Here is a 25,520-nt window from a genome sequence, read left to right as displayed (position 1 = left end):
AGCGGTTGGTTGCTGTTTGGCGTTGCACTCACATATTCCACAGTCGTCACAGCAGTCGCACAGGTCGCTGCCCCAGCGTGGGCTCTGTGATACGGTCACGGTCTGCGTGGTGATGACCCCCGGCTGAGAGATGACGGCCTCCATCTGTTACCTGGATAGATGAACAGGGGGTCAGATAAGAAGACGGTGACACCACAGACAGACGAGGAAAATCCGTCCACGTGTCCGACCATAGGTAACCTGACCATCACCATCACTTCATTAACCCCTTCCCGGAGCCACAGTACAGATCCAGAGCGTGACCCACACTTGGTACCTGGGCACATATGGCCACTAAGAGTGACCAGCTGAGCAGAGACACCGGGTACGCAGCTCCACTGCCACAGTGATAAGAAAGGATCTACGAAAGAGATTACAGATCCAACCATGTGACATGTCTAAACCTGCTGCAGTAATCCCTGCCCTGGTCACTAGGTGGCCTCACACAAATACTATGGTTACTGCTGGACCCCAGCAGCATGTAGCAGATTAGCTTTAGATTGTTGAGACTTGTAGTCCTTTCTTGGCCTCCTGTGTTCTGCTGCAGGGAGCTGGTATGTAATTTGCTCTCTGCTGGGAGCCAGGGCTGGCTCCTTCTGTATACTCCCTAGCAGCCGCTCTCTGGCTGCCGGTTATTGGATCAGCTAGACCTGGTCACTCTGATCCTTTGCTATTCTGTCTTTCCTGTTCTCTGACCTCAGCTTGTAATTGACCACCCGATGCCTCCTGATTTTGTCCCTGATGACCCCCATGCCTCTGGTTTGCTCCACTGGCCATTAGTCCTTCTGTGGAGGTAATAGAGTGGACCCCGTTGTAAGACCAGATCCCTGTACAGAGAATAAAATGTGAAGTCAGATCCTCAGGGATCTGACAGATGGAGTGGATTGTGCCAAGTCTGTCCGTGGACGCAGACATCTGCTCATACAAAGGACACTCAGACATGACCCCAACAAAGTGCCCAATACTAAGTGTTCTGTCCATTAGGGCAAAAGATAAGGTTAAAATTACTGTTGTCACTTTACTAAGCTGTAATAATCTGATATTGACATCTAATGTGGTAATAGCACCATCTTGTGACGTTTAATTGTATTATAAGTTGTTTTCCTGTAAAGCTGACAATTGCATTATGGGAGACACTGATGCATTTTGGGTAAAAAGGTCCTGGAAAACCAATCATTTTGTAAGAAGCAGTCTAGCAGACCAGTTGTGTAAAACGTTCTCCAGCATTATGTTACAAAACTCCATCATCATGGATACAGTATTTCTGGTGAGGACACTCTCTCTTTTCTGGAGTATTGTGTATTCAGAACTGTTGTTACATCAGTCATTGTTGCTACGTCATGTTCACATATTCCTTCTCCATCTTGCTGTGTGCTGTTGCTGTTAATTGTAAATGTCAGTTATGTGATATTCTCAGCTCAGCATTGATACCTGTTGTGAGGGACCATGGAGATGTCCCTCATGGAATGTGCCCCCACCTTGGCATTGTCGCAGGCCATAAAAAGCCATGCAATGCTTATCTGTAATTAAAAACCAAGAACAAAGCCTTTGAATCTCAGGTGACTTTCAATTAGCATCAAGGTGTGAGCTAGCTGCAGCTTCCCAGCAAACTAGATTTCTTTGTGTGAAGCACATGGAAACACCATCGTACATCAAGTCACAGCTGGCTCTGAGGTATTGAATCTGGAAAATGACCTATAATAACAGAATGCAATATCTCTGAGACTTGCCGAGCACATAATCTGAATCGGCATTCCTTTCCCCACTCGCCCATATTATTTAGCAACCTCCGGTACCCTGCATCATGTAGATATAAAGCATAGCTAACAGAAATTACATATGCTAGGCATATTTGGTCTCTATGCACATATAAAGTCCAACAGAATCGAGTGGCATTGCTGCCATTTCATTCAGAGATTTGGGTGGAAAGTTATGAACCTCCACATTTCTGGACAGAAAACCATACTCTCAGATATGGGAGGAGAGAGGCTGCTCAAGCCCGGGGGTGGGCACAAAGTGTGGGAGGGGACAGCCTAGGAGATAAGAGACAGCTTCTCATTTTGAGCTTAGTTTTCTAATGGCTGGAGGATCCATTAGCTGACACAGCCAGGAAAACCTGCAACTAAGATTTGGACCTGTGATCCATCAGCACCTCCCTGTGGTCACATGCTACATAAGACAGTAATTGCAACCTGTCTATACCCTATCCTTGTACTACACTTGTGACTGTATACCTGTATATTGTTCTTGTAAATATATACCTGTATATTTCTAGTGCGCCCTTTCAGCAATTAAATATAAAATTAATCTTGGGTTACTCTTTTATCTCAATTCACGAATCCCCACGTCCACACACTCGGTTGGTCAACTGTACGCTACCCGAGTTGGTTTCTGACCCAATATGAGCCTGTTGTCGGATGAGGCTTATGTCGAACGAGGAACTGGTGGTAGAATACCGTATTGTTTTAGTGAGGAACTCTGGCAGTGACGGCCGGGAGGTTTAAATATACTGATAATCCCCTGATGAAGCCGCACGGGTTGTGGCGACACGCGTAGGGTATGGCTTTGGGTTGAGTACCCACTTGTTGTTATCTCCTTATAGCTTTGCCGCTTATTGTGCTTAGTGTGGCGGTTGGATCACTTGGTGGTGGACTCTGGCCATTTTTCTATGTGGCCTATTGTGGCCCATATGCTATATAATGGAGAGTGTATATGATTGTGTGGACTGAATTACTTCTTGCAGTCACCACGTTATATTGGGATTATGTGGTCCTCATGGTTGCTGAGATATGTCTCTCATGGTTTGATTGTATATGCATTATTATATCAGCTATATATGTTATACATGTTATATTCAACCATTATATCATTGTGGGTTGCTCATCATGTTTTTATTGTGCTTTTAATATTTTTCTTGCATCAATAAACATTTTCTATTTTCATAGTGTGCGCTTTTGCAGTGGTGCTTTTTTCTTTTATTATAGTCATGTTATTCCATTGTTGCAGCACCTATTCTCATATATGAGGTTGTGATTAGCACAGATAGTGCGCCCTACACATTTCTGCTCAAAGAGGTTTAAATATATGTCCCCAGCCTGGACTGGTGATTTATATCTCCCCTCACTGGGAGCGCCTCACTACCTAGCACCTATAAGGGAAGCTTTTCTGGCAACTATTTGCCCTCGGTGCAGTTCCCTGACTGTCCTGGAGCAAGTGGTGGTGCCAGCGAGCTGATCCCTGCCGGCCCTTCTCTCCCCTCCCGCTAGCTGTGTAGCAGAGCCAGCAACAGGGAAACGGCCTCCCGGCACGGCAGACAACTCCAACAGTACAGGCTGGAGTGTCAGCGGAGGAAGAGGAGGAGTGTGGTCTGCTGAGGGAGATCAGAGAGCTAGAGTCTCCTGTGGACTGTGGACCTGAATCATTTTACTTTTGGCGATGACAAACCAGCAGAGGAGACCAAAAAAAATGGAAGAAGACGAAGGAGACTGCAAGGGAGGTGGTAAGTTACAAATATGTACCAATGTCTGATGTTACACCTACCACCTCCTGTGTTACCCCCACCAAACCTAAAGGCACGGGCTCTGCAGTGGGTCTGGGGCATGGATAAGGTGGGGAGAGGAGGAGGACTTCCGGCAATGCTGCCGTCTGTGCGGGGAACAGTGCAGGGGGCGAGGCTGTGGAGGTACTCACGGCGCCGGACATAAGGGCCCCGTGGAGTTTCCCTTCCTGCCTTCTGCGGCTAAGTCGGTTATCACCGGGGCCAAGGAGGGCGAGAGGGATATCCATGTTGTTGTGAAAGGGCAAAAGGGGGACAGTGTGGGAAGACGCCATCCCTGATCCCTGCTCCCAGCTGAGCCGGCCGATTCCACGGCTGTGAGGAGCAAGGCTGAGGAGCATGTTGCAGCAAAAGGGGGTGCACTGTTATGACAGGGTGCCGTGTGCCTCAACAGAGGAGAGGCACGTGGCTAAGACAGAGCCATGTGCCAAGAATATACAGAAAAAGCAGGGAAAATCATCTGCAAGGAACACTGGGCGCACTGCCGTGAAGGATGGACAGTGTGCCCCAGCACCTAAATGTGACACCAGGACCCCGAAGTCTGTGGCAATGTTAGGAGGTCGACGAGATCGTGGGTACCTGCATGCCGGGTCCAGAACTAAAAGGGCTGCATCCTCTGTTTCCGGGGGAAAGCTTGAAAGAGCCGGACCTTCCCCTGCAGCCTGGGGGAAGCCCTAGCGAGACGGAGCTTCCTGCTGTCCCGGAGGGCAGGAAGAACCTGAAAATGGCAGCGTCGGAAGCATAAGAGGAGAAAGCGCGTGAAGCTGGGGACTCTGGCGGCGGCAGAGAGCTGTGCAGAGAGCAGCGCACAGATCGGTGAGCAGCGTGCCCTGCTTCCCCCACCAGAGGGTACCGGTGTGGAAACGGGCCACATAGAAGGAGCCCTCATCGCCTTCAGATCCGTACAGAGCACAGCCGTGCGGAGCTGAGCTGTGCCAGCAGAGCAGAGCCAGGCCGGGTGCTGCAGCAGCTAGAGAGGAATTCTCTGTCCGGGGAGCACTAGCGCCACACAGACCAGTGACCGCGGGGACCAGGGAGAGCCAGATGCGTGGTGTGTGTCCAGTAACCGCCAGAGAGAACTAGGTGCCGTACACTACGTGACCGTGAGTACCGCACACGCGCTGCCCTAAGAGAGTCCAGGCGGGAAAGCTATGAGTAGTCGGGTGCAGTGGTGTTCCTTGAGCGCAGGCCGACTTGACAGGCCCCCTGTGTGTAAGTCCACTGTATATGGACAACAGACTGCCAGTTCTCCACTATCCTCTGTGCCGGGAGATGATCCACAGCAGATACTAGAGACTGACGTGCACGCGGTGTAGTAAGCAGCAGGTGACTAGGTCAGAGCGTCTTAGCCAAGTACCTGTATACACCGCGGAGTGAAGCCTCGCTCCGGAGGTTCCTTGCATTGGACTGAGCACAGTGTTTGGACGTTCGTGAGTGCGAGAACTCCCCGCTTCATTCAAAGACTCATCACTTACTTCCTGGATTCATAGAATCATAGAATCATAGAATCATAGAATCGTAGAGTTGGAAGGGACCTCCTGGTCCAACCCCCTGCTCAAAGCAGGATTCGCTAAATCATCCCAGTCAGATGTCTGTCCAGCCTCTGTTTGAAGACTTCCATTGAAGGAGAACTCACCACTTCTCGTGGCAGCCTGTTCCACTCATTGATCACTCTAACTGTCAAAAAGTTTTTTCTAATATCTAATCTGTGCCTCCTCCCATTCAGTTTCATCCCATTGCTTCTAGTCTTTCCTCGTGCAAATGAGAATAAAGTTGATCCTTCTAAAATGTGACAGCCCTTTAGATATTTGTAGACAGCTATTAAGTCTCCTCTCAGTCTTCTCTTTTGCAAACTAAACATTCCCAAATCCTGCAACCTTTCCTCATAAGACAGGGTTTGCAGACCGGTCACCATTCTGGTCGCTCTTTTCTGAACTTGCTCCAGTTTGTTGATGTCTTTTTTAAAATGTGGTGCCCAAAACTGGACACAATATTCCAGATGAGGTCTGACCAAAGAGGAGTAGAGGGAAATAATGACTTCACGTGATCTAGACTGTATGCTTCTGTTAATACATCCTAGAATTGCATTTGCCTTTTTTGCTGCTGCATCACACTGTTGACTCATATTCAGTCTGTGATCTATTAGTATACCCAAGTCTTTTTCACATGTGCTGTCACTTAGCCCTATTCCTCCCATTCTATATCTGCTTTTTTCATTTTTATTGCCCAGATGTAGTACTTTGCATTTCTCCCTGTTAAAAACCATTCTGTTAGTTGCTGCCCACTTCTCCAGTTTATTTAAATCTTTTTGAATCCTCTCTCTCTCTTCTCTAGTATTAGCTATCCCTCCTAGCTTTGTGTCATCAGCAAATTTAATCAGTTTACCCTCAATTCCTTCATCTAAATCGTTGATAAAGATGTTGAACAATACAGGGCCCAGGACAGAGCCCTGTGGTACCCCACTTGAGACATTCTTCCAACTGGATGTGCAGCCATTTACGACCACTCTTTGGGTCCGATCACTAAGCCAGTTATGAATCCACCTAACAGTTGCCTTGTCCATTCCATACTTAGTCATTTTTTCAATAAGGATTGTATGAGAGACTTTGTCAAATGCTTTGCTGAAGTCAAAATATACTATATCTACAGCATTTCATTGATCCACCCAATCAGTGATACCATCATAGAAGGAAATTAAGTTAGTCTGACATGACTTATTAGTTACAAACCCATGCTGACTCTGTTTAATCACTTCATTCTTATCCAGGTATTGACATACATGTTGTTTAATAATTTGTTCAAAGATCTTTCCTGGTATAGAAGTCAGACTCACCGGCCTATAGTTGCCTGGGTCCACCTTCTTCCCCTTTTTGAAGATAGGAACAACATTTGCTCTTCTCCAGTCTTCTGGCACTTCTCCTGTTCTCCAAGAATTTTCAAAGATTATGGAGAGGGGTTCAAAAATTTCTTCTGCTATCTCCTTCAGTACTCTTGGGTGTAATTCATCTGGACCTGGAGACTTGAATTCATTTAGGTTAGCTAAGTGTTTCCTCACTATCTTTCTGTTTATAGATATCCTGGATTCTTCTATTCCCTTAATAGGACAGTGAATAACAGTTGATGTTACATTTCCTTTCTGAGAAAAAACAGATGCAAAATAGGAATTTAAAAGTTCAGCCTTCTCAACATCCTGTCTTACCATTTCATCATTTTCATCCTGTAAAAATCCTATAGCATCTTTGACTTTTCTTTTACTTTTGACATATCCCCAAAATCCTTTAATATTTCTTTTGACATCTCTTGCAAGCCTCAATTCATTTTCAGCTTCGGATAATCTGATTTGTGCCCTGCAGGTTCTGCAGACAGCATTATATTCTTCTTTAGATATGCCTCCCTCTTTCCATTTTATAAACATTTTTTTCTTCCTTTTTAGCATGTGCTTAAGTTCTGTGTTCATCCATCCTGGTTTCCTTAAATGCTTCCTATTCTTCCCTCTTTTCGGAATTGTTAACAACTGTGCTTTGAGAATTTCATTTTTCAAGATTTCCCATCCTTCCTGGACATTTTTGTCTTTAAGGATATCCAGCCATTGGATCCCTCCAATTCTCTTTCTGAATCCCTTAAAATCTGCCTTTCTGAAATCTAACCTTGACGTCTGAGTCTTCACAGGTCTTCCGCCTCTAGTTATCCAAAATTCTAAAATAGCATGGTCGCTACCTCCTAGGGTCCCAGCCACTTTTACCTCCTCAACCATTTCCTCCCTGTTTATAAGGATTAGATCCAAGGTAGCAGTTCCCCTTGTTTTCTCCCTTACCTTTTGGAAGATAAAGTTGTCAGCAAGAGAGGATAAGAATTTCCTTGACCTGTTAGTTTTGCCTGAGAGAGATTCCCAACAAATGTCTGGATAGTTGAAATCTCCCATGACAACTATGTCATATTTTTTGGAGAACTTGGCCATTTGATGCATAAAGAGTTCATCCATATCTTCATTTTGCACAGGCGGCCTGTAGTAAATGCCTACAATGGTGTCCTTTCCATTGTTCTGTCCTTGTATTCTTACCCAAACAGTTTCCACAGAACTCCCAGTCTCTGAAGCTTCAATCTCTGTACAGATATACGCGTTTCTAACATACAATGCGACACCCCCTCCTCGTTTATCAAGTCTGTTTCTTGCAAATAAGTTGTATCCTTCTAGTCTTGTATTCCAATCATGTGTATTGTCCCACCAAGTTTCAGTGATTCCAATGACATCATATTTCTTTTCCTGTGTTAGTAGTTCCAATTCTCCTTGTTTGTTGCCCATGCCTTGTGCATTAGTATAGAAACATTTTAGTTTGTGATTGGTTTCTCTTTCTCCAATATTTTTATTAATTAGATTCTTTCGTCTTTGTTCTTCCTTTCCACTTCTATTAGCAGAGTTCTCAATAGCATTTGTCAGGTGTATGGCTTTTTCTGGTCTTTTGCTTCCCTTCCCATGTTGTTCTAGTTTAAAGCTCTCCTTACAAGTGTAGCAAGGCGACTTCCAAATACATGCTTTCCAGTCTTCGTAAGGTGCACCCCATCTCTAGCAAGTAGTCCATCGTATAAGTAGTTCACTCCGTGATCCAGAAATCCAAATCGTTGCTGACGGCACCAACGACGTAGCCAGTTGTTCACCTGCAGAATCTTATTCCACCTCCTTGTTCCATGGCCATCCACTGGGAGGATGGAAGAGAAGACCACCTGCGCTCCCAGTTCTTTCACTTTCTTGCCTAAGTCTTCAAAGTCTCTGCAGATGGTTTCCAGGTCGTTTCTTGCGGTGTCATTTGTCCCCACATGTAGTAGCAGGAATGGGTAGTCATCTGTAGGTCTGAAGAGTCCTGATATCCTGTCAGACACATCTTTAATTTTTGCACCTGGAAGACAACACATTTCTCTTGAAGTTATATCCGGTCTGCAGATAGCGGCCTCTGTTCCTCTCAGCAGGGAATCCCCCATGACCACCACTCTCCGTTTCTTCTTCACAACATTTTTCTTTCTCCACCCAGGAGGACTCTGAAGGCGTAGAAGGTTGCTGTTTGTTGGCAAAGTCTTCTCCTGATGTATTTCTTCATCGTTTTCCTGCGTGAGAGCCTGGTACTGGTTCCTGAGCAGTATGGGTGCTGACTGCCTCCTGATCCTCCTGCTTCTCTGGGTCACATGTCTCCATTCCTCTGTTTCTTCAGGTGCACTTCGAATTTCTTCTCTTTCTGTAACATGAAGTGATAATTCTGCTCTATCCAAGAACTCTTCACCTTCCTTAATGATCTTCAACGTAGCTAACCTCTCTTCGAGATTTTGCAACTTTTCCTCCAACAGGGACACAAGCTTGCATTTGTGGCATGTGAAGTTTGGCTTTTCCACTGGTAAATCTGTGAACATGTAGCAAGAAATGCAGCTCACCAAATGGCTCCTGGCCTCTTCCATCTTGAGATTTCTTAAAAACGATGAAAGATGAGCCGATTTCCTCTTTTCAGCTGCAACGGCCAAAACCCAGTGATCGTTGAGCTCGCGGAGACTCTTCACTTATCCCAGAAGGCACTGGGAATATGCAAATGATCTCCTCAAGACTCTTCCCCTTGTTTTTCCGATTTCCTCTTTTCAGCTGCAACGGCCAAAACCCAGTGATCGTTGAGCTCGCGGAGACTCTTCACTTATCCCAGAAGGCACTGAGAATATGCAAATGATCTCCTCAAGATTCTTCCCCTGGTTTTTCCGATTTCCTCTTTTCAGCTGCAACGGCCAAAACCCAGTGATCGTTGAGCTCGCGGAGACTCTTCACTTATCCCAGAAGGCACTGGGAATATGCAAATGATCTCCTCAAGACTCTTCCCCTGGTTTCTTCCCCTGGAACCCCCGTCCTTCACAAACACCTCCGAGATGACACGTGCCGCTGTTGGAGAACCAAGACTCTGAAATCAAGAAGACTACAAACTGATAAGTTTTATTGCCTTTTCCTCCTATTGAACTTTCATATTTCCCTGCCCTTTCCTTCCGTCCTAACTCCCAGTTCTGCTTTTCTCCCTAACACCACCACCCCCATTACCTCCACTCCCTGCATGGAGTATACTTGCTGTAAATAAATCTGTTATCTCTTGATCGGCCTCCTGTCCGTGGTGACATTCAACGTTCCTGCGAGTTCTACACTTGGTGTAGCCGGCAGGATGTCGTTCAGTGGTGCGTAGGCGGCAGATCAAGCAGTTGGAGGGGGCCCTAGATCCAGTATCTCCCTGGGGGCCATGATAAATAACCTCCCGAAAGTTCACTGGCAATAATATTATGCTTTGGAGTTGGACTGAACGTATAAGGGGGATGATGAGGATGCATTCCATGACTCCGGCCCTTGAAGCAGGGGTGGCTATGATGGCATTAGATGGGGAGGCCAGGGACTCTGTCATGCTCCAGTCCCCACAGGCGAGAGGCACCCTGGATAAAGTTTTGCTGATAGAGTTTAGCCCCATCCTCTGGAATTCTTTGCCCCAACACATCCGATTATCAACCACACTCGGATCCTTCAGACAGAACCTGAAAACCCGTCTCTTCAGGAAAGCCTACAGCCTGCAATGACCCCGCTGCATCCTCACCACTACTGGGGCTACTGCCTCACCATCACCGGAGCTACCGCTTCACCATCACCAGAGCTACTGCCTCACCATCACCGGAGCTACCGCCTCACCATCACCGTAGCTACCGCCTTACCATCACTGGAGCTACCGCCTCACTATCACAGGAGCTACCGCCTCACCATCATTGGAGCTACCGCCTCACCATCACCGGAACCACCACCTCACCATCACCGGAGCTAATGCCTTACCATCACCAGAGCTACAGCCTCACTATCACCGGAGCTACCGCCTCACCATCATTGGAGCTACCGCCTCACCATCACAGGAGCTACCGCCTCACCATCACCGGAGCTACTGCCTCACCATCACCAGAGCTACTGCCTCACCATCACCAGAGCTACCACCTCACCATCACCGGAGCTACCGCCTCACCATCACCGGAGCTACCACCTCACCACTGGAGCTACCGCCGAACCATCACTGGAGCTACCGCCTCACCAACACCGGAGCTACTGCCTCACCATCACCAAAGCTACCGCCTCACCATCACCGGAGCTACCACCTCACCATCACCGTAGCTACTGCCTTACCATCACTGGAGCTACGGCCTCACCATCACAGGAGCTACCGCCTCACCATCATCGGAGCTACCGCCTCACCATCACCGGAGCCACCACCTCACCATCACCGGAGCTACTGCCTTACTATCACCAGAGCTACCGCCTCACCATCACTGGAGCTACCGCCTCACCATCACTGGAGCTACTGCCTCACCAACACCGGAGCTACCGCCTCACCATCAATGGAGCTGCTGCAACCCCCCAACCTACTGTCTCCTTCCCCAGCATCCTGTAGCATGTAAGCCTCAAAGGGCAGGGTCCTCTCTCCCCTCTGTATCAGGCTGTGATTGTTAGTTTACTGTAAGTGATATCTGTAATTTGTATGTAACCCCTTCTCATGTACAGCACCATGGAACCAATGGCGCTATAGAAATAAATATTAATAATAATAATACTTGAGGAGACGCATGGGGACCCCACGGATGTAGGGGAGCTACGTATGCGCCTGTTCGGCCGGGTTCAAAGAGAGGGGGAGACAATTACCCAGTTTATGAATGCGCTGCAGTAAATCCACACTGCCATTATTAAGAAAGACGGCGCAGGCGTAGGACCCCCTGACCTATTGCTGTGAGACCAGTTGGTGACAGGCTTACGAGACGTGCTGTTGAAGCAGGCTTTGCAGGAGTGCTTGCGGACAAACCTGTGCATGACATTTACTGAAATAGGGATCAAAGCGTGCATATGCAATCAGGAGCACGGGGTTGCAGCCTTGACAGGGATGGTCCGGTGTGGCGGAGTACCCACCCCGAACGAGGAAGAACCGAACTGGTCCCGCGAATTACGGAAAGGAAAGCAAAAAATAGGGGAAGAAGTTGAAAGCCTGAAGAAAACCCTTGCTGCTGTCTTGAGGCCCAGTGCCATACCCTGAGGTAATTCTCGGCGAAGGACAGAAGAAGTTAGAGGAGAGGTGCAGAGTATCCGAGGTACCCCAGCAATCACCCTGAAATTTGCTTTCTGGTCGGGGAGTAAAGAGCATTCGCAGGTGGGATCCGCTTCCCACAGAGGTCGACGATCCAGAAGGGAAGCGCACCACAGACAGGCACAGAAGTCAGTGCTGGACATGCGGAAGAGTGGGACACCTGTCCAGAAATTGCCCTAACCGAGGCCAACGATGGCAGAGAACCGCTCACCCCTTCGAAGGTCCTGCTAATAGGAGGGAGCGCCGACCCTGGAGTGAATAGTATGGTGGGAAGAGGAGCGTTCCACTCAAAGCAAGACAGCAACTTCGGACGCCGAGATGAGATGGAGAAGGTGTCGACCGTCTACAGTTAGGTGTCTGCGCAGCTCAGGCGCCTGGAGGCGTCGTCTCGAGTAGCCTATCGGAGTATGTCGCTACCTTGCTTGCTACCAGTTCATGAAGGAGGGGAGAGGAAGCGGCTGTGTGAGGCAGAGAGTGAGGCTGAGGAGCTGGAGCGGAAGACGAAGGAGACGGCTGTGACCTTGGTGAAGGCGGACCAACAGCTGCAGAACTTTGTAGACGGTCAGGTGAAGAGTATGATGTTGGAGCTTCATGCCAGCACATAGGACGAAATTGACTGTGTTGAAAAAACCCTCCAGAAACGAAGAGTGGGGCCTCGAGGAATCGACCGACTACTGGTGTACACCGAGAGTCAGCTGAAGGACACGCGGGAGGAGACAATGGAAGCAGTTGAAATACATAATGTACCAGCGGAAAGTTCATCTGAGGAATTTGCTCCTACAGCTATTGATGATGAAGAGGAAGAATTTCTCGACTGACGAGCAACTCGTAGACCGTTTCTTTTGGCAGACGGTGGAAGAAGAAAGGCAGGGGAGGACATGAAAATTGTGGGGGATCTGTCCCCCCCTCAGAAGAGCAAAGAGGAGCACGAAGAGTTCTCGCCCATGGAATGGCGAGCTAAAAGAGAGGGAGAATGTAAGGAAGTCTACGAGATCGTGGGTACCTGCGTGCCGGGTCCGGAACTAAAAGGGCTGCATCCTCTGTTTCTGGGGGGAAGCTTGAGAGAGCCAAACCTTCCCCTGCAGCCTGGGGGAAGCCCTAGTGAGACGGAGCTGGGGGTGGGGAGTCTCTGAAAAGGGTGCGCAGAGTCGGAAGCATAAGAGGAGAAAGCGTGCGAAGCTGGGGACTCTGGCGGCAGCAGAGAGCAGTGCAGAGGGCAACGCAGTGAGCAGCGTGTAGAGCTGTGCGCCCTGCTTCCCCCATCAGAGGGTATCGGTGTAGCGATGTGCCATTTAGGAGCCCTCATCGCTTACAGAGCAGAGCTGTATAGAGCAGAGCCGTGCAGAGCCGAGCTGTAGCAGCAGAGCAGAGCCATGCTGGGTGCTGCAGCAGCCAGAGAGAGGAGTGCTCTGTCCGGGGAGCACCAGTGCCACACAGACTAGCAACCACTCCGGAGGTTCCTTGTATTGGACTTAGCACAGTGTTTGGACGTTCATGAGTGCGGGAACTCCCCGCAGCATTCAAGGACTCATCGCTCACTTCCTGGATTGGAACACAGACACCAACGAGACAAAGTGCCGCTGTTGTCGTTGCCGCCGTTGGAGAACCAAGACACTGCAATCAAGAAGACTACAAACTGACAAGTTTTATTGTCCTTGCCTCCCGTCCTAGCTCCCAGTTCTGCCCTTCTCCCTAACACCACCTCCCCCCCTTACCTCCAGGGCCTGTGCGGAGTATACTTGCTGTAAATAAACCTGTTAACTCTTGATCTGCCTCCTGTCCGTGACGACATCCCACGTTCCTGCGAGTTCTACAGCTACAGGGCAGGCTGCGGTGCCCGACTAGCAAGCGGGTCCAGGATAATAAAGTGCAAACTGCTGCAGTAGGGGGGCCGGGTGCTCCGGGACACAACCGAGAGCCAGCACTAATCAGGGGAAACCGGGTGTGGTGCTGCCCCCCTCCCCAGGTCCAGCAGGTGTGAGTGCAGAAACACTAGACACAAAGGCGGAAGGAATGGATGTGACTGTAGAAGGTGCAGAGAACAGTGGAACAAATGGTGGTGAGAATAGTGGTAATAGAGTGACAGACATGTGGGGTCTTTATACAGTGGGTTTGGGGTGATGAACCCTTGTGTGGGAGCTGTTGGAATGTTTGGAATCCATGGTGGTGATGATGATGGTGATGATGATGATGGTAGTGATAATCATGGTGATAATGATGGTGATGATGATGGTGGTGGTGATAATGATGATGATGATGGTGGTGATAATCATGGTGATAATGATGGTGATGGTGGTGATGATGATAATGGTGATGATAATGATGGTGATGATGATGGTGACCGCCCGTCACCTCCATCACCAGTATCTGGTGACCTTCCATTGCCTCCATCATCATTATCTGGTGACTGCCCGTCTCCTCCATCATCAGTATCTGCTGACCGCTCGTCTCCTCCATCATCAGTATCTGGTGACCGCCCGTCTCCTCCATCATCTCTATCTGGTGACCGCCCCTCTCCTTCATCATCAGTATCTGCTGACCGCCCATCACCTCCATCATCAGTATCTGCTGACCACTCGTCACCTCCATCATCAGTATCTGCTGACCACCCGTCACCTCCATCATCAATATCTGGTGACCGCCCATCACCTGTATCATCAGTATCTGATGACCGCCCGTCACCTCCATCATCAGTATCTGGTGACCGCCCGTCTCCTCCATCATCAGTATCTGGTGACCGCCCATCTCCTCCATCATCAGCCTCTGGTGATGATTTCCTTCCTCAGACGACCATCAATGACCTCAGTGACAGCAGCCGAGGCCGGAGGTGCCGGGATTTCTGCATGATGCTCAGACTTTTTGATCATTTACTTTCCATTTTCTGTTATTTGCAGGTCAATGACGTCTCCTTCTTTCACCACTTCCCCTTCTTGATGCCGCACTTTGATGCTGATTTTATATAAAAACACATGGGACAAATTTGTTGGTCCCTTCTGCTAAAGTAAGAACACCCCCCCACGGGTCACTGAAAAAACGAGACATTGACAGAAGAATCATCCATGTAAATGTCCTTGTCAGGGTAACCCAACTTTTGCTTCTACTGTCAGTTCCGATTAGGAACTTGCAGCTCTCTGGCGCCCCCCTTACCCTTAGGTCAGTAAGGGAACTGCACCTAGGATGATTAGTTGCCAGAAAGGCTGCCTGGTCACGTACTGGCTATTGGGCGCTCTGCAGTGAGGGCGGTATATATATCACCAGTCCCAGGCAGGGAATACATATAAACCTCTGATCTGTCCCTGCCAGGGTTCCCCAATACCACCAGGACGCTACGCTGCCACCAGTCTCTCGTTTGATACTAAAGCCTATATCGGGTCAGGAACCAACTCAAGGTAGCGGGATTTTTCGCGGAGTACGTGTCGGTACGGTCACACAGCAAGAGCGAAACTAGTAAATTTTATAAGTTTGCTCCAGAAAATATAGGCAGTGTTTATAAAAGTACAAAAGATATTACAAAAGAGAGAAAATACAGAATATACAGTCAGAAATAAAAGGGATTAAAATAAGAGACTTCCTACATCTCAGTCACAGGTGTGACGACGTGTCGATAAAGGGGAGGAGAGCACAGCGTGTTGTCTGGCTGACTCTCCATCATCTGACACCTCCCCAATTACTGAAACTGTCCTGGACACAAACCAGGGGAGGAGTCCTGAGGAGAGGATTTGCATATTCCCTGTGCCTTCTGGGATAAGTGAAGAGTCTCCAAGCTCAAAGAACATTGGATTTTGACCATTGCAGCTGAAAGGAGGACATCGATAAACCGCACCCCTACCGGCGCGCACATTTTGGCACATTTTTCACCGCTTTGATATCTCTTTAACAACAAGAACATGGAAGAGGCCAGGAGCCATTTGGTGAGCTGCATTTCTTGCTACATGTTCACAGACTTACCAGTGGAAAAGCCAAACTTCACATGCCACAAATGCAGCTTGTGTCCCTGTTGGAGGAAAAGTTGCAAAATCTCGAAGAGAGGTTAGCTACACTGAAGATCATTAAGGAAGGTGAAGAGTTCTTGGACAGAGCAGAATTATCACTTCATGTTACAGAAAGAGAAGACATTTGAAGTGCACCTGAAGAATCAGAGGAATGGAGACATGTGACCCAGAGAAGCAGGAGGATCAGGAGGCAGTCAGCACCCATACTGCTCAGGAACCAGTACCAGGCTCTCACGCAGGAAAACGATGAAGAAATACATCAGGAGAAGACTTTTCCCACAAACAGCAACCTTGTACGCCATCAGAGTCCTCCTGGATGGAGAAAGAAAAATGTTGTGAAGAAGAAACGGAGAGTGGTGGTCATGGGGGATTCCCTGCTGAGAGGAACAGAGGCCGCTATCTGCAGACCGGATATAACTACAAGAGAAATGTGCTGTCTTCCAGATGCAAAAATTAAAGATGTGTCTGACAGGATATCAGGACTCTTCAGACCTACAGATGACTACCCATTCCTGCTACTACATGTTGGGACAAGTGACACCGCAAGAAACGACCTGGAAACCATCTGCAGAGACTTTGAAGACTTAGGTAAGAAAGTGAAAGAACTGGGAGCGCAGGTGGTCTTCTCTTCCATCCTCCCAGTGGATGGCCATGGAACAAGGAGGTGGAATAAGATTCTGCAGGTGAACAACTGGCTACGTCGATGGTGCCGTCAGCAAGGATTTGGATTTCTGGATCACGGAGTGAACTACTTATACGATGGACTACTTGCTAGAGATGGGGTGCACCTTACGAAGACTGGAAAGCAGGTATTTGGAAGTCGCCTTGCTACACTTGTAAGGAGAGCTTTAAACTAGAACAACATGGGAAGGGAAGCAAAAGACCAGAAAAAGCCATACACCTGACAAATGCTATTGAGAACTCTGCTATTAGAAGTGGAAAGGAAGAACAAAGACGAAAGAATCTAATTAATAAAAATATTGGAGAAAGAGAAACCAATCACAAACTAAAATGTTTCTATACTAATGCACAAAGCATGGGCAACAAACAAGGTGAATTGGAACTACTAACACAGGAAAAGAAATATGATGTCCAACATCCAAGAGAAGAGAAATGCAGCACTCACCGGATACGTTTAAAAAACCACAGTCCTTTATTAAGCCATCAATGATATGGACAAGGTTTATATCGAGCTAGGTCTGTGTAGGCATACACTTCCACGGGTCCTATGCGGCTGTCAACCACCTCCTTGGACGAGGCAACAAGATGAAAGCTGGTGACAAATTAAAGAGACGGATAATAGGAATGGGAACCACAGAGCCCAGAACAGCTCCAGAGAGACAAGAGGTGAACTCTGATGTCCAGGTCCATCCGTGTCAGGTCATATCATTCGGTGCGTTCAGGGCCAAAGTGAGCTTCATGGAAGATGACTAAGGATGACACCACTGAAAGCAAATCATAAAAAGCCAGACTGGAATCTGCCTCATTGCAGATAGACGGTTACAAAGCTTCACAGGGAACATCCTGTGGACGGAGGTCCTTGGGGATTATCTGAGGCGGCTCTGCTGAATCTGGCACATGGAGGAGCTCAGGTATGTTCTGGGCGGCTCTGCTGCATCTAATAAATAGTGGAATCCCTTCCAAAAAAATAGAGTGGGGTCCCCCTATTTTTGTTAACCAGCCAAGGAAAAAGCAGACAGCTGCGGCATGGTATTCTCAGGCTGGAGAGACCCATGGATTTTGGCCCTCACCAGCCTAAAAATAGCAGTCCGCAGCCGCCACACAATTGGCGAATCCAAAGTTTTGTGGCACATTACCCAGCTCTTCCCACTTGCCTTGTAGTGATGTCAAGTGGGGTAATATTTGTGGGGTTGATGTCACCTTTGTATTGTCAGGTGACATCAAGCCCACGGCTTAGTAATGGAGAGGTGTCTATAAGACGCCTATATATTACTAGTCCTATAGTTTTATGGTAAATAAAGACACAGCCAGAATAAAGTCCTTTATTAGAAATAAAGACACAGAATGGCCCATTCCTCCATGCAGATCTCCTCTAGAGCAGTGATGTTTTTGGCTTTTCGTTTGGCAACACGGACTTTCAACTCCCTCCAAAGGTTTTCTATAGGGTTGAGATCTGGAGACTGGCTAGGCCACTCCAGGACCTTGAAATGCTTCTTACGAAGCCACTCCTTCGTTGCCCTGGCGGTGTGCTTTGGATCATTGTCATGTTGAAAGACCCAGCCACGTTTCATATTCAATGCCCTTGCTGATGGAAGGAGGTTTGCACTCAAAATCTCACGATACATGGCCCCATTCATTCTTTCATGTACCCGGATCAGTCGTCCTGGCCCCTTTGCAGAGAAACAGCCCCAAAGCATGATGTTTCCACCACCATGCTTTACAGTAGGTATGGTGTTTGATGGATGCAACTCAGTATTCTTTTTCCTCCAAACACGACAAGTTGTGTTTCTACCAAACAGTTCCAGTTTGGTTTCATCAGACCATAGGACATTCTCCCAAAACTCCTCTGGATCATCCAAATGCTCTCTAGCAAACTTCAGACGGGCCCGGACATGTACAGGCTTAAGCAGTGGGACACGTCTGGCACTGCAGGATCTGAGTCCATGGTGGCATAGTGTGTTACTTATCGTAGGCCTTGTTACATTGGTCCCAGCTCTCTGCAGTTCATTCACTAGGTCCCCCCGCGTGGTTCTGGGATTTTTGCTCACCGTTCTTGTGATCATTCTGACCCCACGGGGTGGGATTTTGCATGGAGCACCAGATCGAGGGAGATTATCAGTGGTCTTGTATGTCTTCCATTTTCTAATTATTGCTCCCACAGTTGATTTCTTCACTCCAAGCTGGTTGGCTATTGCAGATTCAGTCTTCCCTGCCTGGTGCAGGGCTACAATTTTGTTTCTGGTGTCCTTTACAGCTCTTTGGTCTTCACCATAGTGGAGTTTGGAGTCAGACTGTTTGAGGGTGTGCACAGGTGTCTTTTTATACTGATAACAAGTTTAAACAGGTGCCATTACTACAGGTAATGAGTGGAGGAAAGAGGAGACTCTTAAAGAAGAAGTTACAGGTCTGTGAGAGCCAGAAATCTTGATTGCTTGTTTCTGACCAAATACTTATTTTCCACCATAATATGCAAATAAAATGAAAAAAAAACAGACAATGTGATTTTCTGGATTTTTTTTTCTCAGTTTGTCTCCCATAGTTGAGGTCTACCTATGATGTAAATTACAGACGCCTCTCATCTTTTTAAGTGGTGGAACTTGCACTATTGCTGACTGACTAAATACTTTTTTGCCCCACTGTATAACCAGCCAAAACTTATGTTTCCACCTTCAGTTCCGGTTTAGAAACTTGCAGCTCTCTGGCGCCCCCCTTACCCTCAGGTCAGTCAGGGAACTACACCTAGGATAAGTAGTCACCAGAAAGGCTGCCTTGCCATGTACTGGCTATTGGGCACTCTGCAGCGAGGCTATTATGTATGTCCCCAGACCCAGGGCAGGTAATACACACATAAACCCTCCGTTCCATTACTGACAGAGTCACCCAAATCCCCAGAACAATGTGCTACCACCAGCTCCTCGTTCTACATAAAAATCAATATCGGGTCAGGAGCCAATCCACACGGTAGCATAAATTTTGCACGGTCGACATGGCAATACGTTATAGAGCAAGGAAAACTAAACTAGTAAATTTTATAGATTTACTCCAGAAAATATAGTCAATGGTTACAAAAATACAAGAGATGTTACATAAAAGACAAGATACAGTATATACAGACAGTTGCAAAATAACAGGGATTAAAATATGAAACTTACAGATCTCAGTCAATGGCACGCTGTGTGGAGGAGGAGGAGAGGGGACCTTCCCAGAGTGACAGGTCAAAAGGCACAACTTGCCACAGCTGATCCCCAGTCAAAAAGACGACTTCCTACTCGAGCTCCCTAGTCTTATGCCTTTCTCTGGGAGACCTCACTGGGTGTGCGGAGCTATGGAATGCACTCCCCTTTTGAAAGTTACTAACAAACTTATGAGAGCCATAACTCTGGCTGCGAGGCTCACAGCTTACCGGCAGGAGTGTTATAGTTTTTCTGACAAAATTAGCATTCATTTAAGTCTAAACATAGAATCATAGAATCATAGAATCGTAGAGTTGGAAGGGACCTCCTGGCCATCTGGTCCAACCCCCTGCTCAAAGCAGGATTCGCTAAATCATCCCAGTCAGATGTCTGTCCAGCCTCTGTGTGAAGACTTCCATGGAAGGAGAACTCACCACCTCTCGTGGCAGCCTGTTCCACTCATTGATCACTCTAACTGTCAAAAAGTTTTTTCTAATATCAAATCTGTGTCTCCTCCCATTCAGTTTCATCCCATTGCTTCTAGTCTTTCCTTGTGCAAATGAGAATAAAGATGATCCTTCTACAATGTGACAGCCCTTTAGATATTTGTAGACAGCTATTAAGTCTCCTCTCAATCTTCTCTTCTGCAAACTAAACATTCCCAAATCCTGCAACCTTTCCTCATAAGACAGGGTTTGCAGACCGGTCACCATTCTGGTCGCTCTTTTCTTAACTTGCTCCAGTTTGTTGATGTCTTTTTTATAATGTGGTGGCCAAAACTGGACACAATATTCCAAATGAGGTCTGACCAAAGAGGAGTAGAGGGAAATAATGACTTCACGTGATCTAGACTGTATGCTTCTGTTAATACATCCTAGAATTGCATTTGCCTTTTTTGCTGCTGCATCACACTGTTGACTCATATTCAGTCTGTGATCTATTAGTATACCCAAGTCTTTTTCACATGTGCTGTCACTTAGCCCTATTCCTCCCATTCTGTATATGCTTTTTTCATTTTTATTGCCCAGATGTAGTACTTTGCATTTTTCCCTGTTAAAAACCATTCTGTTAGTTGCTGCCCACTTCTCCAGTTTATTTATATATTTTTGAATCCTCTCTCTCTCTTCTCTAGTATTAGCTGTCCCTCCTAGCTTTGTGTCATCAGCAAATTTAATCAGTTTACCCTCAATTCCTTCATCTAAATCGTTGATAAAGATGTTGAACAATACAGGGCCCAGGACAGAGCCCTGTGGTACCCCACTTGAGACATTCTTCCAACTGGATGTGCAGCCATTTACGACCACTCTTTGGGTCCGATCACTAAGCCAGTTATGAATCCACCTAACAGTTGCCTTGTCCATTCCATACTTAGTCATTTTTTCAATAAGGATTGTATGAGATACTTTGTCAAATGCTTTGCTGAAGTCAAGATATACTATATCTACAGCATTTCCTTGATCCACCCAATCAGTGATTCCGTCATAGAAGGAAATTAAGTTAGTCTGACATGACTTATTAGTTACAAACCCATGCTGACTCTGTTTAATCACTTCATTCTTATCCAGGTCCTGACATACATGTGTCATGATCCAGTGTTGGATCTGGCGGTATTAAAAGCACAAAGTGAACTTTTTTTACTTTGGTTGAGTTCAAAGGTGTTTTGACTGTCCCCGGTGGTGGTTAGCGGTATCGCACCAAAGGTTTAGGTTAATGTTCACTTAATTAGGGATCAGGTGTGACTCCCTATAAAGGTGTGCTTAGGGGGTTCACTCACCGCTGGTGATATTTCTTTCTGAGTTGTTGGAGAGCCTGGTGGAAGGATGGAGCGGGATAGGAGTCCTGCGCAGTCAGCCAGAGAGGATGAGTGCCAGCTAATGGTGTCTGCAGGAAGGACTGGCATGGCTTGGTGGAGTCGCAGTTTGTGGTGTCGGCAGGAAGTGCGGGCATGGCTGGGAGGAGTTGCGACTTGGAAGAGAGTTGCACTCAGCATGCTCTACTTGGTTGCTGAGAACTGGACTCGAGCATGCTTGGATTCTTGGCAGAGGCTGGACTCATCTTGGGACTCTGTGTACTGGACTGCTGCAAGTGGTGATGGACTCTGCTCCCAGGCTGCACGATGGTGATGGATCCAGTTATGTGATGATCAGGGTGGAGGAGAAGACGCACGCAGGTGGTGGGCTTTGTTGCTAGGAGCGCACGCAACAGAGCAAAGATAAGTGGTGTTTCCCCTGTATTGTCTCTTTCCTCATGTGTGTTGTTAGTGCAGTGGTGGGATTAGTCTCCGCACCGACCTATTCCCTAGTGAGGGTTTAGGGTCAGGGTGAGCAAGGGCGTTAAGGTACGCGTGCGGCGACAGGTGCGGAGCCTGTTTAGGGAATGTAAGGAGTGCAGGGACACTGGTTCAGGGGAGCTTAGGAGGTCTCCATGTCCCCATTCCCTATCGCAGGGCCCACCATTGTTAAAGTTTCCCAGGTTCCCTCCTTTATTATTTAAATGCGCCTTACTGGAGGCGGGGTTTCCAGAAATATATTTATAACGTGTAATACCTAAATTCGCCAGGTGGAGGCGGCGTATCCACCTGCACGTTTTATTATTTAAATTCGCCCCACTGGAGGCGGTGTATCCAGGGTCACGTGTGTTATGGGTTCACCTTGCGGCATCATCTGCGTCCTGACACACGTGATCATGACATTATCACAGGCCCTTACTTTTTTTCTGGTGAGCTTTGGCCATGTGGAGACCTGTGGTAATTGCTGCCGGGCCTCACTGAGGAGAGTGGGGAGCGGCATGGTGTGTTAAGCCGCTGCAGCAGCAGTTATCAGGGTCTGGGGCCTCGGCTCAGATAACCAGAGAAACAAAAATGGCGGCTGCGGTCTGGCAAAAGCCCCTAGAGTCGCTGCTGGGGAGCGGGACTTGCTCTTACAGGGGACGCACCCAGGCAGGTGGGAGGAATGGTGCCCCGCGGAGCTGCCTGGTATTCCCCGAGGTGAAGGGGTACGTCCCTGTAGTGAGCAGATTGGTGAATAGTCCGCGGGGCTCATGCCAAATCTTCGATGCCGCCCCTCCTGGTCGTGTGGAGGCGACCAGCGAGTATATATATTTTCCTCCATATTCCTGCGGCTATGGTACTAAAACCCCCTAGAGTCGCTGCTGGGGAGCAGGACTGGTTCATGCATGCGGGCGCACCCAGGCAGGTGGGAGGAATGGTGCCCCACGGAGCTGCCTGGTATTCCCCGAGGTGAAGGGGTACGCCCCTGTGGTGGGCTGACTGGTGTGATAGTCCGCGGGGTTTTACGCCAAATCTTCTATGCCATCGAAGAAGCCGCCCTCCTGGTCGTGTGGAGGCGACCAGCGAGAGTATATTTCCTCCATTTCCCGGTCCCCTTCTCCTCCTGGTGTGTGCGGCAGGTGTGCTGCGGGGGAGTAGGGACAAATCTCTACCCTCGCCATTAACCAACCCTAAGAGGCGCAGACCTCATGGTGAAAGGCTTGGAGGGTGGTGTCCCTTGGTGAATAGTGGGGGTGTGAGTGTGGTGACACAGGGGGACGCCTCTGTTGTCGTGTCCAGAGTGAGTTCACCAAGTTATGACATATGTATGTGTGCAATAAACGTTCAGGTCCGGACCTGTGTGTGAACGAGCATGTATGGGTGGCCACCAAAAAACATCTTGTGGAAATGTGTTGTGGAGTCTGATCAGCTCTGAGCAAACCTACACATACATTAACTCGTTCCCCAGGTCGGCGCTGTGGAGATGAGTGGTGCCTCCAAAAGGAACATATATTGCCAATATCAGCGGTGTTTGTCATAAACCTGAAGTGTCAGGGAATGGTGGGGTGAACTCAGGGTCTGGGCGTCCCCGCTGTAGGTGTTTCCCTAATGAGGGGTGGTCTTGAGGGTCCAGAGGCCCCTCGTTAAGGAGGGGGTACTGTCATGATCCAGTGTTGGATCTGGCGGTATTAAAAGCACAAAGTGAACTTTTTTTACTTTGGTTGAGTTCAAAGGTGTTTTGACTGTCCCCGGTGGTGGTTAGCGGTATCGCACCATAGGTTTAGGTTAATGTTCACTTAATTAGGGATCAGGTGTGACTCCCTATAAAGGTGTGCTTAGGGGGTTCACTCACCGCTGGTGATATTTCTTTCTGAGTTGTTGGAGAGCCTGGTGGAAGGATGGAGCGGGATAGGAGTCCTGCGCAGTCAGCCAGAGAGGATGAGTGCCAGCTAATGGTGTCTGCAGGAAGGACTGGCATGGCTTGGTGGAGTCGCAGTTTGTGGTGTCGGCGGGAAGTGCGGGCATGGCTGGGAGGAGTGGCGACTTGGAAGAGAGTTGCACTCAGCATGCTCTACTTGGTTGCTGAGAACTGGACTCGAGCATGCTTGGATTCTTGGCAGAGGCTGGACTCATCTTGGGACTCTGTGTACTGGACTGCTGCAAGTGGTGATGGACTCTGCTCCCAGGCTGCACGATGGTGATGGATCCAGTTATGTGATAGATCAGGGTGGAGGAGAAGATGCACACAGGTGGTGGGCTCTGTTGCTAGGAGCGCACGCAACAGAGCAAAGCTAAGTGGTGTTTCCCCTGTATTGTCTCTTTCCTCATGTGTGTTGTTAGTGCAGTGGTGGGATTAGTCTCCGCACCGACCCATTCCCTAGTGAGGGTTTAGGGTCAGGGTGAGCAAGGGCGTTAAGGTACGCGTGCGGCGACAGGTGCGGAGCCTGTTTAGGGAATGTAAGGAGTGCAGGGACACTGGCTCAGGGGAGCTTAGGAGGTCTCCATGTCCCCATTCCCTATCGCAGGGCCCACCATTGTTAAAGTTTCCCAGGTTCCCCCCTTATTATTTAAATTCGCCGTACTAGAGGCGGTGTTTCCAGAAATGTATTTATAACGTGTAATACCCAAATTCGCCAGGTGGAGGCGGCGTATCCACCTGCATGTTTTATTGTTTAAATTCGCCCCACTGGAGGCGGTGTATCCAGGGTCACGTGTGTTATGGGTTTGCCTTGCGGCATCATCTGCGACCTGACACACGTGAACGTGACAACATGTTGTTTAATAATTTGTTCAAAGATCTTTCCTGGTATAGAAGTCAGACTCACCGGCCTATAGTTGCCTGGGTCCACCTTCTTCCCCTTTTTGAAGATAGGAACAACATTTGCTCTTCTCCAGTCTTCTGGGACTTCTCCTGTTCTCCAAGAATTTTCAAAGATTATGTAGAGGGGTTCAAAAATTTCTTCTGCTATCTCCTTCAGTACTCTGGGGTGTAATTCATCTGGACCTGGAGACTTGAATTGATTTAGGTTAGCTAAGTGTTTCCTCACTATCTGTCTGTTTATAGATATCCTGGATTCTTCTATTTCCTTAATAGAACAGTTGATGTTACATTTCCTTTCTGAGAGAAAACAGATGGAAAATAGGAATTTAAAATGACGTGGCTGTGTGGCACGGTCGGGTACAAATCCGTTTTCGGATTCTTGTGGTCGCAGAAGTTTCAAAACCCACCTGTGGATAACTTTCCTTATGCAGATTACAAAAATATAGGTTTCCTACCTCTATGAATATTCTGGGTTATTATATTCAATCTGAAATAGACAAAGGAAGCATTGCTTTTCCCCAAAGGCTGAGTTAGCTGATCACAAACCACGTTCCCGAGGGAGGGGGAAAGAGTGGGGTAGAATTACACCATGCAGCTGTGTGCCAGGAGAAACAAAAGGGGGGAAAGGGCAGCATGTCCTCTTACAAAGAAAGAAAATGCAGCAGAAAGCACGGTATGTGTAATCGAAATCATGAAAAATGAGTAATCTTTTCCTGACACCTCCCCCTTTTGTACTGCGCTGCAGAGGCGTGACCTCTCAGTATTGCTCCATGCACACCTCGGCAGGCTTGCCCCGCCTGGACAACCTGTCTGCATTGCCATGCTCGCTGCCCTTTTTGTGGGTCACGGTAAACTCGTACTATTGA

The 25,520-nt window shown here is 48.0% G+C and overlaps 1 protein-coding gene across 4 annotated transcripts in view; it reads right to left on the bottom strand.

Annotated features, from left to right (window-relative positions):
* LOC141078059 (cornifelin homolog) overlaps nt 1-25,520 on the bottom strand; it is a 35,248-nt gene that overhangs the window by 5,086 nt on the left and 4,642 nt on the right. For 3 of the 4 annotated variants that reach the window (XM_073564865.1, XM_073564866.1, XM_073564868.1), the window contains one exon: nt 33-151. In XM_073564865.1, coding sequence (XP_073420966.1) covers nt 33-144 — 112 coding nt within the window. In that variant the 5' untranslated portion in view covers nt 145-151. Of the gene's footprint in view, nt 1-32; nt 152-15,845; nt 16,023-25,520 lie in introns of all 4 variants that reach the window. The other variant, XM_073564867.1, reaches the window with a different exon arrangement.

This window comes from Dendrobates tinctorius, unplaced genomic scaffold, assembly GCF_039654945.1.
Source record: "Dendrobates tinctorius isolate UK_male_01 unplaced genomic scaffold, ASM3965494v1 ptg000495l, whole genome shotgun sequence".
NCBI lineage: Eukaryota > Metazoa > Chordata > Amphibia > Anura > Dendrobatidae > Dendrobates > Dendrobates tinctorius.
The sequence above is the reverse complement of the archived record's forward strand: the minus strand, read 5'-3'. Positions and strand labels throughout refer to the sequence as shown.